Source organism: Meriones unguiculatus, chromosome 4 (assembly GCF_030254825.1).
Source record: "Meriones unguiculatus strain TT.TT164.6M chromosome 4, Bangor_MerUng_6.1, whole genome shotgun sequence".
Classification (NCBI taxonomy): domain Eukaryota; kingdom Metazoa; phylum Chordata; class Mammalia; order Rodentia; family Muridae; genus Meriones; species Meriones unguiculatus.
The window spans coordinates 63,708,651-63,722,626 of NC_083352.1; the positions used below are offsets into that span (position 1 = coordinate 63,708,651).

At 55.1% G+C, this 13,976-nt stretch overlaps 1 protein-coding gene across 1 annotated transcript; it reads right to left on the reverse strand.

The window, feature by feature from the left end:
• Positions 1–1,035: 1,035 nt before the first annotated feature.
• Positions 1,036–13,445, reverse strand: Colgalt1 (collagen beta(1-O)galactosyltransferase 1). The gene is made up of 12 exons (XM_021638091.2): positions 13,153–13,445; positions 12,314–12,424; positions 11,578–11,695; positions 7,280–7,414; positions 6,680–6,884; positions 5,499–5,618; positions 4,754–4,830; positions 4,579–4,685; positions 3,921–4,053; positions 3,031–3,158; positions 2,572–2,778; positions 1,036–2,376 (listed from the first exon to the last, which is right to left on the reverse strand). Exons 1-12 carry the CDS (start codon positions 13,395–13,397, stop codon positions 2,109–2,111), a joined length of 1,854 nt encoding a protein of 617 aa, XP_021493766.1. The 5' UTR covers positions 13,398–13,445; the 3' UTR covers positions 1,036–2,108.
• Between the last annotated feature and the right edge of the window lie 531 nt (positions 13,446–13,976).

The following is a 13,976-nucleotide window of genomic DNA, read 5'->3' on the forward strand; positions in this document are numbered from 1 at the left end:
AAAGCCTGGGGCTGAATTCAACCCTGGGAACCCATGTGGTGGATAGGCTCCCAGAAATTGTCCTTTCACCCCCACATGGAAGCCACTCCCACCCTCCCATTAAATTAAGAAAAAAACCAGCAGGGGGTAGGGGGTCAACATGCAGACCACGTGTCTGAAGTCTTCCTGTCCCAGAGCAACAGTGCGACCGCTCGGCCAGCGCGCCCCGCTCGGCCTTGGGCAATAGATACCAAGGGGCAGAGGCTTGCTGGAGGAGCTGGACCATTGTTGCTGGACATGCTTGTCATCACAACCTCTGGGAGGCAGAGGCAGGAGGGTCTGAAATCAAGGTCATTCTTGGTATGTAGTTGGGGGGCAGCCCAAGCTACATGAGACCCTGTCTGAAACAAAACAAGCCCTGGAAAATAGTTCCCAGTCTATGTAGGCCCCACACCATGTGAGAAAGGGCCCTGTGAACCTCGGCGTTTAAGGGAGTGTTGGAGCGCGAAGGAGACCCAAAGACACGCTGATGACTGTGGGTGCACATTTCTGTCAGTGTGGAGGAGCTGGGCTGAGTGTGGATAGTGTCTAATCTGGGTTAGATTAGAAAAGCAGGGAGCGTGGCCCCAGGCTGAGCCCCGTGGACAGCATGGCTGAGCGGAAGCCAGAGCCTGGCAGGCAGCAGCTCCTTGTGTTTCTGGCCTTGAGTTCCTCCTGCTTTTGGCCTGTGTCATCAGCCAGGAACTGAAACCAGCAACCCTGTCTCCCAGGGGCCACAGCATATGCTCACTGTTGCCTCATGGTGGGCTCCTTCCCCAAACCCTGACAATCTAAACATGTACTGTGGAGTCTGTTTCCTTAGGAACAGGCATCTTGGGCAATCCACAGCAGGTGCTCCCTGGTGATTTATGGGATGGAGGGGACATGGGGTTCTGGAGACATCCTCACCCACATTCTCTTAAGTGCCCAGTGGTTTGCACATGTGCCTGCAAGGCCTACTTTATCCCCAAATCTTGACTTACAAGGACAGGGACACGGGGAACCAAGACTACAGACTTGGGTGAAAACCAACCAGGAGCATTTAATACAAACAGGAGCAAGTTATCAAGACCTGAGCGGGCAAGCAGTCATCTCCCGGGAGATGGCACCTGCTGGCCGTTGACATTCGATTTGGCTTTAAAGGCACAGTGGCCCCCTGGCCCTGCTGGGAAACAGCTGCCCAGGCCAAGAGGAGCAGCTCAGTGCAGCTGGGCCGCTAAAGGTCCCTAACACATGAGCAGGCAGGGGGACGCCTGAGACACAGGGGCAGGGAGAAGCCTCATTTGCACCCCTCCAGGGGCTTGCAAGGCCATGAGTACCCTGAAACCTAGCGGTCCAGTGGAAGGCCAGTGACTCTCGCTTCTGGGTGCAGGAGGGTGTTGTCCTTCCGCAGGCAATTCAGGGTGGCCACTCCTCAAGCCAGCTGGGAGTGTGAGGCCTGACACACTCCAGGTACCCAATAAATGCTCGTTACACAAAGAAACCAATTTTGCTCACCCGCTGTCCTCACACTCAGCACGCAGCCCAGCACACAGGGTGCACAATGCCGATTCCCCTGTAAGCACATCTACCCACTAGAGGGATGAGCACCACTGGGACCCACCCAGCCAGCGAGTGACACCCAGGAGGCACTCAAGTCATCAGTGTTTCCTGAGATCTTGCACATAGCAGGTGCTGGGTATGTTGAAATTTTTCTTATTTCAGCATTCCCAGAGCTAAGAATGGTGCCCAAGACACAGTGTGTCCTCCATAAAGACTCAAATGGATTTAAAAATGAGCATATGTCCCCAGTACCTGACTCAGTCTGATCAACAAACACCTGATGATAGGGAAATCATTATGCCTCTTTCACCTTGCTTCATGGTGGACACAAGAGACTGGGCTTGTTCCTGCCCAATCGCCCAGTGCCCAGCCCTGTTCCTGGCATACAGTAAGCACTCCATAAACCTGTGTGCAAGTAGCTGCTGAACAAGACATGGGACCACCCAGCTCATAGAGGCCTCTGTGATTTGCCTCGGTGGCCCTACAGTCCCAGGCAAGCACATGAAGTTTAGACCCCTGGCAGCGACTTTGGCCTTTGGCCAGCTGCCTCAGAGCTCATCACGAGCAGCACTGTCCAGAGGGGACTGGAGCACATCGGAGTTCTTGGCCTCATGGCTCAGTGCCTGCTGTTCCCGCATCTTCTGGGACTTGGCTCGGTCCCAGTCAGTCTTAACCTGCTCATTATTCCACACAACTGAGGTCTCTGTGTCACTCACGTAGCCGTCATCGCCTGTGTAGTGTGTAGGGTAGATAAGGAGGGGCTCCACGGAGAAGGCGCGCAGGTTCCGGGGCGAGAAGTGGCTCTTGTACTCTGACCTAGGGGAGACGGGAGAGACACGGTGCAGTTGGAGACCAAGGGTTCATTCAGAAAGAGAGCCTCCTTTAGACTCTACTAGGACTCACTCCATGGCCCCTACCTCCAGAGCCCCAGTCTCCTGCCCTGATCTTCCAGGATTCGAAGACCCAGCCTGCCACCCAACCCCCTCAAAGGGCCCTCCTCAGCCTCCTCACACTGGGTGCTTGTCAAACATGACAGGCAGGAACTCGTCAACAGGCAGCATCTTGGCCAGTGGCTTGGCGCCGAGCAACTTGCGAGCGCCTTGAAGGGAGATCACATAGGCTAGCGTCCAGTAGGAATAATCAGCCTCCACCAGGTTCCTCACACGAGGCACAGCCTTTTCGGGGTGCTCCACCTGCATGCGCTTTCGGCCCACGTAACTGGAGTGCAGAATGAGAGACTTGTTACATGGCCTTCACCTGCCAAAGAATGCTACACAGAGACAAGAGACAGGGCCGTGCACCGGGAAATTGGGTGGGAACTGAATCAACCCAAGAGCCAGCAAAGCTCTGATAGCCTCTAGGCTCCAGACAGCCCCTAAGACCCAGGCTGTGCCTCTGAGACTTAGTCATGCCCAGGCCGGTACCTGAGGCTGGAGTCCTATCCCACCCCCACCATCAACCCCCACTCACATGAGGTCCCAGTCCAGTCCCTCACGTTCCACATCCCGCATGAGGTTCATCAGACGTCGCTTGAAGAAGATCTCAAAACGCAGATCATCCTCAAACACGAGTGCTTTCTGTAGTCCCCGGTCTACCACCTGAGGCGAAGCACCCCGTGAGCCACAGAGACCAGGCCCAGAGCTGCTGGCTAGGAAGGAAATATGCATCCCAACCCTCCACACCATGTCTCTCTTCTCCCAGTTGTCTGGGCTCTTCTTGCCCAGGTCCTCTGCCTGTGTTCTACCTGTGATACCAAGAAGCCTTCCTCTTGGCAACAACAAGCATGCTTTTCTTGGCTCAATGCCCCCAGCATAAGAGACTTTGTTGTCATTCAATGGAGCTAACAGACTGACCACGAGGAACTTCAGGAAAAGAGGGAGGCCCATGTGAGCAGCCATCCCCTTGGGCACCCAGATGCTCTGCTTCCTGTACTTCATCATCTGAAGCCAACACCCCACCCAGCCCGCCTCCAGTTTGCAGGTCCCAAATCTGGTTCTTGAGTGACATCATGGTGCATCATCAGCTGTTATCTGGTGATATTAATGCCAGAGAGCATCACTTCCATAAAAACAGTGAGCAGAGTCAAGTGGTGGGGCAAGAAGGTCTCCCTTGCAGATCACAGTCCCAGACCTCCCCTGTGGTCCCCCTCAATCCCCAGGCTCATTTTCTGCATCTACATGATGCAAGGGCAGCAGCTGCCCCACTCAGAAGTACCGGCGACAACATAAAGACAGTTCATGTGACAGTCACCAAAATATAGCCACAGATCCTATGGCAAGTGGCAGCAAGGGATCCATAGTCTTTCCCTGGGCCCGATTTAGTCTGTGAGGAAACCAAGGACTGTGTCTCCAGATACTGACCTCCTTCCAGATGTTGTAGTGGCTGAGGAAGCAGCCCAGCTCTCCTTTGGTGAGTGGTCGTCCATGGTAGGGGTCCCGGTAGCCAGGCAGCATCTGGATGCCCAGGGCCTCCACCTGGCTGGTGTTCATGGCTCTGTGGGGGTCCGGGAGGGAGGAAGATGGTAGCAAAAGAGTAGGACAAAGGTGGGGAGGAAGGACAGGAGGATGGGTACAAGGGAGAGGATGAAGAGAAGAATGAGGAAGGGGAGGATGGCAAGCATGGGAGGAAAGTAAAAAAGATGGGGAGGGGGTGTGGGGAAGAAGGTGAGGATGAAAAGGAGGGGCATGGGGAAGAGAAGGATTGAGAGGATGGAAAGAGGAGGAGAGGATGGGATGGGAAGGAGATGGGGAGAGGTGAGGTAGGAGGTTCAGCAGAAGCAGCTCTGTCTACCGATCAACCTCTGCTGTTCTGGGAACGACCCCAGCCTGCTGGCTCTAGTCTATTCCAGATCCCCAGCTTTCACAGAGCTTATCCCAGGATGAGAGGCCCTCTTGACTTCCCAGCTGTGGACACATTCTTCTATCACATCTGCACCAAGACTGCCAGTTTCCCTCCATGCCTCCCAGACATCCCTGAGCGGAGGCCACCCCCCCACCGCACCCTCCCCACACCACGCACTTGCCGTCCACGGCCTCCACCAGCTGGCAGTCGATCTCCTGCTCATGCAGCGCCCGCAGCATGCGCTCTCTCCGGTCCCGCCTCCGCTTCAGGTTGATCATGAAGACCTGTGGCCACCAGCCTCAGTGAGGCGGGGTCCAGCCAGCTGTACCCCACCTGGGAAGCCCCAGCTCACCTCGTCAAAACCCATCTTGTCTGCGGTCTTGCTGGGTGCTGAGATGAACTGGGATAGCTGCACTGGTGGATGCTTTACTGGGGACAAGAAAGCAAGGGTTGCAGGGGTGCCAGGGACTATGGGGACCTCCAAGCCCCCAGTATGACTGGGCTATGCTACCAGCTCAGCTGCAGCACCCCAGGGGCAGCCTGGAGCTTCCAGGCCCCTCTGACTGGTCAGGCTCCTCTTCTGGCCTAGCAGTGTCAGGTCTTGCCCGTCAAGGCACTGTCCCTGCTCTCACCCCATCTAACACGCTGGGAGAGATGGGAGCACACTCACACTGTGCTCCCAGGGCCCAGCACACAGCCTGGCACACAGCAGGTGCTCAATAGCTACAGAGGATTATCCCAGCAGTGTATGTGTGATGACTTGAGCGAGCCACATTCTCAGAGCTTCCCAGAAGTGCAGGAAGGCTCATACTGTCTGCTGTCCATCCAGACATGTCCCCCTAAAAGTTACATGGGTGTTCCAACCCCAGGAACATTAAGTGACTTCAGTGAAAAAGAAGATCAGGCTTTTTTGTATGGGGTCTCAAGCTGTAGCCCAGGATAGCCAGCAACTCTTCATCCCTTGGCCTCAGCCTCCAGAAAGCCGAAGAACTCTGCAGTGACAGGGACTATGTTTCTCCCAGTCACACCCCAGGCATAGGGACTGTCACTGTGGGATGCATGCAAGATGGCCAAGGCAATGGTCCCAGGAGACTTACCCATGACCTCCAGCTGCACGTGCATGAAGCTCTCTGCCTCATCCTGCAGGGTGCTGTGAGCACGCAATGGCACGGGCAGGAAGCCATACACCTCCTTATTGCACACATACATCTGCACCTCTGGGGGACAAGAGGCAAGGCTGCGACCATGCACTTGAGGAGAGCTGCAGCCAGCCGGGGCTGCCTGATACCTCACTGCAAGCAAAGACTACTGTTCTTCATTTCAGATTCTGGTCTTCTTAAAAAATGGAAAAACTGACTTTGGTTTGTGGGTGTCAAGCTCGGTTTGGGGTAACTTTTCTCTTTCTTTCTTCTTTTTCTGTCTTTTCTTTCTTTTTCTAGCTCTCTCTTCTACTCTCCCCCTCCCTCCCTCTCTTGTGTTTTTTTCAAGACAGGGATTCTCTGTGGAGTCCTGGCTGACCTGGAACTTACTCTGTTGACCAGGCTGGCCTGGAGCTCAGAGATCCCTCTGCCTCCCGAGTGCTGGGATTAAAGGTGTGCACACCCATGCTCTCTGTGCTGTTTTCTTGAAAATAGCCACACTGCAGTTTCCTGCCTCCCTCTTGCCTGAGTTTCCCATTCTCTAGTTTTTGTTCCTTGTAGTAAATGGAAAACATTAAATGCAAAATTCCAGGGCCATTGAGATGAGTAATCTGGTAAAGGCTCTTGCCACCAAGCCCAAAGACCTGAGTTCACTCCCCAGGACGCACAGTGGAAGGAGAAGACCGCCTCCTGCAAGCTGTCCTCACCCTCACATGTGTGGCACAGTGTGGCACACAGAGAAGTAACCAGTGCATACTAAGGAGGGAGACACCTGCTTTGACCTGGTCTCCGCCCACCACAGGCCGAACACGCTCATGCACACACACCCACAGAAAAACTAAAAGATGAAGATACTGCCCACAAGTCTTTTTTGTTTGGTATGGGATCTCACTGTGTGTGTCCTCCATCCTCCTGCCTCAGCCTCCCAAGTCCCAGGATCACAGGTTTGAACTACCACACCTGATGGTCAACAGGTTTTATGGAGCTGAGGAGTGAGGCCGATAAGGCACCAGACATTGGGTCCCTGGAACGCAGGACACTCCCCGGTACAGCTGCGCCCGAGACCCATTCGCATGCTGCACTCCTGTTCTCTGGATGCTGTGTGTGGCGCCAACGCAACCACCAGCGGCCTCGCTCACCTGCCTGCTTGCAGGAGAAGGCAAAGACAATGATGTCGTCAAAAGACCAGGTGTAGTCCGGGTGTGGCGGGTAGAAGGCCAGGTTCCTGGAGGCAGCCTTACGCAGATCGATGAGGAAGGTGGAGTGCACCATGGGAACCGCAAAGCAGCCCCTGCGTTCTCGTTTTCGGATGGGGATGTAGGCAGGAGTGCGCTTGTAGTAGCCCTGCAGGAGGACGGGGAGTTGTGGTCAGGGTCCTGGAGCACACAGCGGGAAGTGTAAGAGCCTCCAAGGCAAGAATGGGGTGCATGTGATAGCTGCGGCCAGCTACCGCAGGCCTCCCCGAGAGCTCTGTGCTCTGCAGTAGCTCCATGTTGCATTCACCAGTCAGCAGAGACGGCTATGTCAACGGGACCATTGTCTGATGGTGGAATTCCCGGATCAAGCCATGCCTGAAGGCCCTGGCTCTGCCACCTCCTACCTGTAGCTCCGTGCATTTGGGCCAGCATCTCTCTGTTGATGCTCCAACCTCAGTAATGAAGGGGTTGGGGACCTGCGGACCCGCCCCACTGCTTGTCTGGGGATTACCCCAATGGGGCCTGTCCCAGTGCCCGCCCTACCTGGGAAGTCATCCCACACCAGAAGTTGGAGTATGCTGCGCGCGAGTCCAGCATGGGGGCCACCACCGTCTTGTTCTCAGCGATGAGCAGGCTCAGGGTATCAGGGTTGGTGATTAGGTTGTCGCTGTCCACAAACTGCAAAAGGTTCACCTGCTGTCAGCCTGACCAGGTCCGGGCAGGCCTGGGCATCCCAGGAGCTAAGTTCTCTGTGTCTGTGCTAGGCTGGAGGACTGGCTCACTGGTTTAGTGCACTGGCTGCTCTTGCAGAGACCCTGGTTCAGTTCCCATACCCACAAGGCAGCTCACAACCACCTGTAACTCCAGTTTCAGGGCTCCTAACACCTTCTTCTGGCTTCCACGGACACCAGGCAGGTATGTGGCACACAGACATGCGTGCAGTAAAAACACATTCATTTATACATATAAAGTAATAATGATGATGATGATGATGATAGTTGAGCTGTGAGGCCAGGGCGTGGCTCAGTGGGGTAAAGCTCTTACTGCAGATACATAAGAACCTGAGGGGCACAGCTAGCATCAGCTGAGAAAGTGGACTCTTGCACTTCGGAAACAGTAGCAGGTGGGAACCAGCTTCAGTGAGACCGTGACTCAGGGAGTAACACACAAATCCTGGCCATGAGGGCTGTGGGAAAGGCTGGTAGGCAGGCCTGGGCTTTACCTCATGTGCTGCAAGTGACAATGCCAGCACATGAAATTACACACATGCGAATTATCAAACCTGCACCAGGAACAGACCTGGCGGTCTCTCTGGTTCTGACCACTGATCCACAAGGATCCATTGCTCCTGTGCAATTTCTAGGACACTGGGATCAACTGCCATCTGCCCTCCCTGCCACCCAGGGCCAGGCTCTGTGGCTCTGTGGTGTCCCAGCTGGGGAGGCCGCCTCCTCCAGGGAGCACTGCAGTCAGGTGCTAACCCCACGCAGCCCCTGCCAACAGTGTAAGCCTGTATGGGCAGGGCAGCCTGGAAGAACCACAAAAACCTTAGAGAAAGATACAATCTAACTTTCCTCCTGGGCCACATCACAAACACCACCTTGGATGGAGGCCAGCGTTCATATTACTCAGGCACTAGAAAACATAGACCACACTGAGGGACACACAGGACAGTATGTGGTCCGAGGGCAGAGAAGGTCCTGAACGGGAAGATGCAGTCATGGAGGGAGGCTGAGCAGGGGCTGCGGGGCCTGCGAGCATGGCAGACTGCACTCCAGAGGGGGAAGGCTCTCCTCAGAGCTGCACACTGATGGTAGATCTGTGCGCATTAAAAGCTTGATTCCGTGCAGCTCAAGAAAATCAAACAGCTACAAAGTGACCTGATGAGGTTCTTGTTCTCTGGGCACACAACATCCATAGCTTCTGTAGCAAGAGGGTAGAAGCAGGAGGATCGTTGAGTTTGAGGTCAGCCTGGTCTACAAAGCAAGTTCTAGGACTGCAAGGGCTACACAGAGAAACCCAGTCTCAAAACGACCCCCCCCCCCCAATTAAAACACCAAGGAAGTGACTTCATAGTCTAGTGCTGTGCTCCTAAGCCCCAGAGCACCACAAAGCTGCTTTGAGCTGCCCTCACGGTGACCTCCAGCCATGCTGAGGGGGAGCTGTGGAGACCACATAAGCAAACAGGAGGCACAGGAAGATGGTATCTGTTCTGGAAAGCTCCAAAAGGCTCCACAAAGCTATGGGTGCTTCTAGAAGCCCAAAGCGTCACAGATCCATACATGTCTCTCCTACCCTGAGCAACTCTCTCGTCTCCAGCATGGGCCAAGGAGCTGGGTCTGCCTTCTGCCCTCTCAAGTGTTTTCGTCCTCCCAAGCTGATGTCACCTGACTTCTCCAGTGGCCTCCCCCATAGCAGGCTCCATCCACCTAGCACTCAGCAGGAGTCTCCTTCAGGCCTGACAACCTGAGTTCACCCTGGACTCACAGGGTAAAAGGAGCGAACAGACAGCCCTAAGTTGTCCCCAGTCTCTGCAAGGTTATGGCTACCCAGGACCACCCATAAATAAATACATACATACATGCATACATACATATATAAAACTAAGAAAACAAAACAAAATGCTACTGCCCACGGCAAGGTGAGGGAAGGGATGTCAGAAAAGTACCAAACAACAGAGCTCTGCCAAGCTCACAGTCCCTCCCAGTGGCCTCCGTGTGAAAGCACGTGCGCACTACCCCACAGCTCAGACCCCACCAACCGTGCTCTGACTTTCCCTCACAGTGCTGACCCCGTGAAAGTGGGGTCCCTGAAGATGCATGAGGACAGGGCTAGATGCTCTGCCCAGCGCATATGAGACCCCCACAAGACCTGGGCTTCATCAGCACCTGCACAAAGAGAAAGAGCCAGGTTCAGTGAGAGGGCTCACACCGGTCATCTCAGGACCCAGGAGGGAGGCCGAGGGAGGGTGAAACAGAAGGCAACACAGCATGGAATTACAGCAAAGAGAACTAGGAGAGCCTGAAATCCGCAGCCGCCCCAACGCAAGCCAGACCCAGGGGCCACCACACACCTGACTCCACCTCAGCAGAGCGGCCCCAGGCTGGTCAGGACAGGGCAGACAACCATAAACACTCAGCCTGATGTATGTGTGTGCGTGCATGCGCGCGCACGCACACACACACACACACACACACTTATTTTATTGGGGAGAGGTGGCCTGGCAGTCAACAGCACTGGCTGCTCTTCCCAACACCCCAGGTTCTGTTCTACACACCTACAAGGCAGCTCTTAACCACCTGAAGCTGGAATCCAATGCCCAACTCTGGAGGCACCTGTGTCCATGGGTACACAACGTACATGCAGGTAAAACACCCATAAACACAAGATAGATAGATAGATAGATAGATAGATAGATAGATAGATAGATAGACAGACAGACACATACATACATACATACATACATACATACACAGATACATAGATACACAGATAGATAGATAGATAGATAGATAGATAGATAGATAGATAGATAGATCTAGCAGGTTGTGGTGGCTCAAACCTTTAACCCCAGAATTCAGAAGGCAGAAAAATCTCTGAGTTCAAGGACAGCCTGGTCTACATGGGTAGTTCCAGGACAGCCAGACCTAGGCAGAGAAACTCTTGTCTCAAAATAAAAAAATAAATACATAAACCTTTTCTTTTCTTGTTTGTTTTTATTTTTGAGACCAGGTTTCTTTGTGTAGCCCTGGCTGTCCTGGAACTTTCCACATAGATCAGGATGGCCTTGAACTCACAGATTCACCTGTCTCTGCCTCCCAAGTGCTGGGTTAAAGGTTGCACCACCACCGCCCAGATTACAAATAATTTTTTTTTTCTATTTTTGCTTTTTGAAACAGGGTTTCTCTGTGTACCTGTGGCTGTCCTGGACTTGCTTTGTAGACCAGAGCGGTCTCGAACTCACAGAGATCCACCTGCCTCTGCCTTCCAGAATGCTGGGATTATAACTAGGCAGGCATGTGGCAACTGGGGGCATATGAGTGTGGCGCCTGCACAGAGCAGAAGAGACATCAGGTGTAGGACCTGGGTTACAGGCAGCTGTGGGCTGATCCGGGGTCTTCTGCAGGACAAGACAGCATGCCTACCTACCGAGCCAGCTCTCCAGCCCCATCACAGTTGCAGGACAGTCCTGCTCTCCCACCCAGGCTGGCCTGTAACCCTTCATCCTCCTGCCTCAGGGTTCACAGAGCTAGGTCACTTCAGCACTCCTGGCACTGTAGCCCTAGCGGCTCCCTCCTTCCAGGCCCAGGAAGTGAGGCCAGGCCTCAGGCGTTCATCACTTACACACCCTCGCTCCTGACTCTGCTGCTTTTGTGAGTCACAAAAGCTCAGTCCCCAGAACCCACACAGTAGGAAAGAACTGACTCCTGCAAGTTGTCCTCTGACCCTGAATGCCCCTCACACACAAATAATGCTATTTTAAAACAGGTTTAAAATACATACAACCTAGTGCCCAGCCCCAAGGGATACAAAAGCCCACTTGTTTTTTATTTAGGGGCCTAGGATGGAACCCAGGGGCTCAAATATTCTCAGCAAGCACTCTACACAAAGAGCCATAGCCACAGCCCACTCCCTCTCCTTTTTGGGGGGTAGTTTTGACACAGGGTTTCTCTGTGTAGTCCTGGAAATCACTCTGTAGACCAGACTGACCTTGAACTCAGACATCGACCTGCCTCTGCCTCCCAAGTGCTGGGATTAATGATGTGTGCCACTACCTGAAAAATGGGTTACTAGTGACTCCTCTACTCTCCCCCTCCAGACTCTCCCACTCAGAGACTCACCAGGATGTAGTCAGCCCACATGTCCCGAGCCGACTTCAGAGCCGCTTGGCGCAACTTCATGACATGCTCATATCGGGAGTCAGACCAGTGCTTGGGCCCCTCTTCGTCTGGGTAGGAGCTGTGAAGGACTAGCTGTCACATAGGGACCATGGGGCATTGCGGGGTCCCAGAGAGCCCCAGCACATATGGAAGGGGTCACAGAGGCTTCGCAGGGGAAGCAGGCAAATGGATCTGAAGGCCTCCAAGTAGCATACAGGAAGGGTGCAGGGCACAGGGTCCTGGACACCAGCACAGCACATGCAAGTGTCCAGAGACACAAAAGGTGCTGGCAAGGTGAGGGCCAAGGAAAGCTATGCATGGCTGGAAGACCTCCGGGCCACGGGGTGCCTCCGAGTGCTCACACAATACAGATGCAGTCCCATAGGCTCTGAGCGTTGGTCCCTTAGTGCAAGGGTGGCAGACATCTGTGAGTCCAGCACTCAGGAGGCCAGCCTGGACCACACAGTGAAACAGCTCATCATGAAATGAAACAGGGGCATGTGTGCTGGCAAGACCCAGGGACAATGGCAGCAGCAAACACATAAAGGAACTCCAGGGGTGGCAGGTGTGTCCAAGGCTGGACGACAGAGTGAAGGCCAGTGGGGTGGGCTGGCGAGGGGGGAGCTGCCTGGGACCCTGGGAGTAGGCTTGGGTGTGCTAAGTCTTGCCAAGCTTCAGTCTTACAGTCGGGGCTCACCTGGGTTCCTCTGCTGGCCGCCACTCCACAGAGTGGTACAAACCCTTCACGGCCACCAGCCATTCTCGAAGAATGGCTGAAGTGTTGTCACTGTTGTGATCTGTGGCGACCCTGTGAGCACAGACAGAACAAGAGGATGGCACCAGAGGCTTCCCTTGCTGGCCCAGTCCCCACCACCTAGATAAAACTCTGCGCCCTGAGCCTGCTGCTCATCAGTGACAGCTCACTGGTTGACAGCTGAGGGAAACCTGCTACTGTGGAAAGCACACTGGTGTGAGTCCTGTCACAGAGGAAAACTGTAAAAGAAAGAAAACTGAGTTGAGAAGTCAGGAGTTCTCAGGCCTGGGCGTCTTCATAGCTGCCTTGTCCCCTTGTTAGGGTCCATTTCTCCCCACAGCCTTCAGGTCACTCAGGAGTCTGAGTAAGTCTGGGAACCTGTTAAGTCCATTGACTTTGTTAGCGTGGAATGCTGACCCGAGCCCAGGAAAGCTGATCTGGACGTCGCGCAGTGCGCTGCAAGAGTCTGAAAACACCAGCCTGGCCCATTCTGAGGGAAGCAGGGGTCACAGGTCGCTATGGCGACATGCAGCAACCCAGAACAGGTTTTTATGTCCTTGGGGGGCGGGGGCAGCAGCTCGGGGTCCCAAACAACAATAAGGACTATGCAAGGTACTGCGGGTACACAGCTGAGTCCCCTCAAGTACATAACCGGGTACCCGAGGGCCTATTCTAAGTCCCCAGGTGAAAGCCGAGCCCCTCGGGAGCACAGCCGAGCCCCTCGGGAGCACAGCCCGACCGCACCGCCTGTAGTCCCCAAGCTGGCGCCGGCCGCGGCTCACCACAGGGCCGTGCGCTCCCGTGGGTGGCGCAGCCGCTCCAGGGCGCCCAGGGTTGCTGGCAGCGCGGGCGCCGCGTTTCGCGCCAGCAGCGCAATGAGCACGCGCGGCGCCTGCAGCGGCGACTCCGGGCTCCAGCGCTCCTCCGGGAAGTAGCCGTCCGCGCCGTGCGGGCCGCCCAGCGGCGGCAGGAACAGGAGCAGCGGCAGCAACCGCAGCCCGCACGATGCGCCGGGAAAGGCCGCCATGGCGCCACGCGTCGCCTTTAAGCCGCTTTTCGGCCGGCGGACAAGGGCCAAGCCTTGGGGGGCGGAGGGAGAGGGGCCTCCCAAGCCCCGCCCCTTACGCGTTCCTTAAAGGGAAGTGGCCCAGAGGCCCAAGTGGAAGTCCTGGAAGAGTGGGCCAGACAAGCGCTTGCCTTTAAGAGCTTAAACCACTGCTCTAGCGCGGACCCCAGCAGTTCCCACCCGCAGGACGTCCCTTGCAGGGCGGTTCCGGAAGACCCGCCCTAGCTCGAGAAGTCGCAGTGAAGCTCTGTGACCCAACCCAGAGCATGCTGCCGGTCCCTGGAGCTCTCACTACTGTGGCGCCGGCTTAGAACCGTGTCAGCCTCCGTCTCCTGGGTTGCGACATGGTGGTTTTCGCTTGTTTGTTGCTTATTATGAGCAAGCAGTGAGGCTCAGTGGGGGAAAGCGCTTGCTGACAGCGTGTCGCCCCGAGTTGGATCCTCAGATCCCCACACGGTGTGTTGTGGGATGGTCTTGTGCACTGTGCATTCAGTTGCTGATCTCCGTGCCCGGAGATCTGGTGGCAGCCCCGACTTGGGC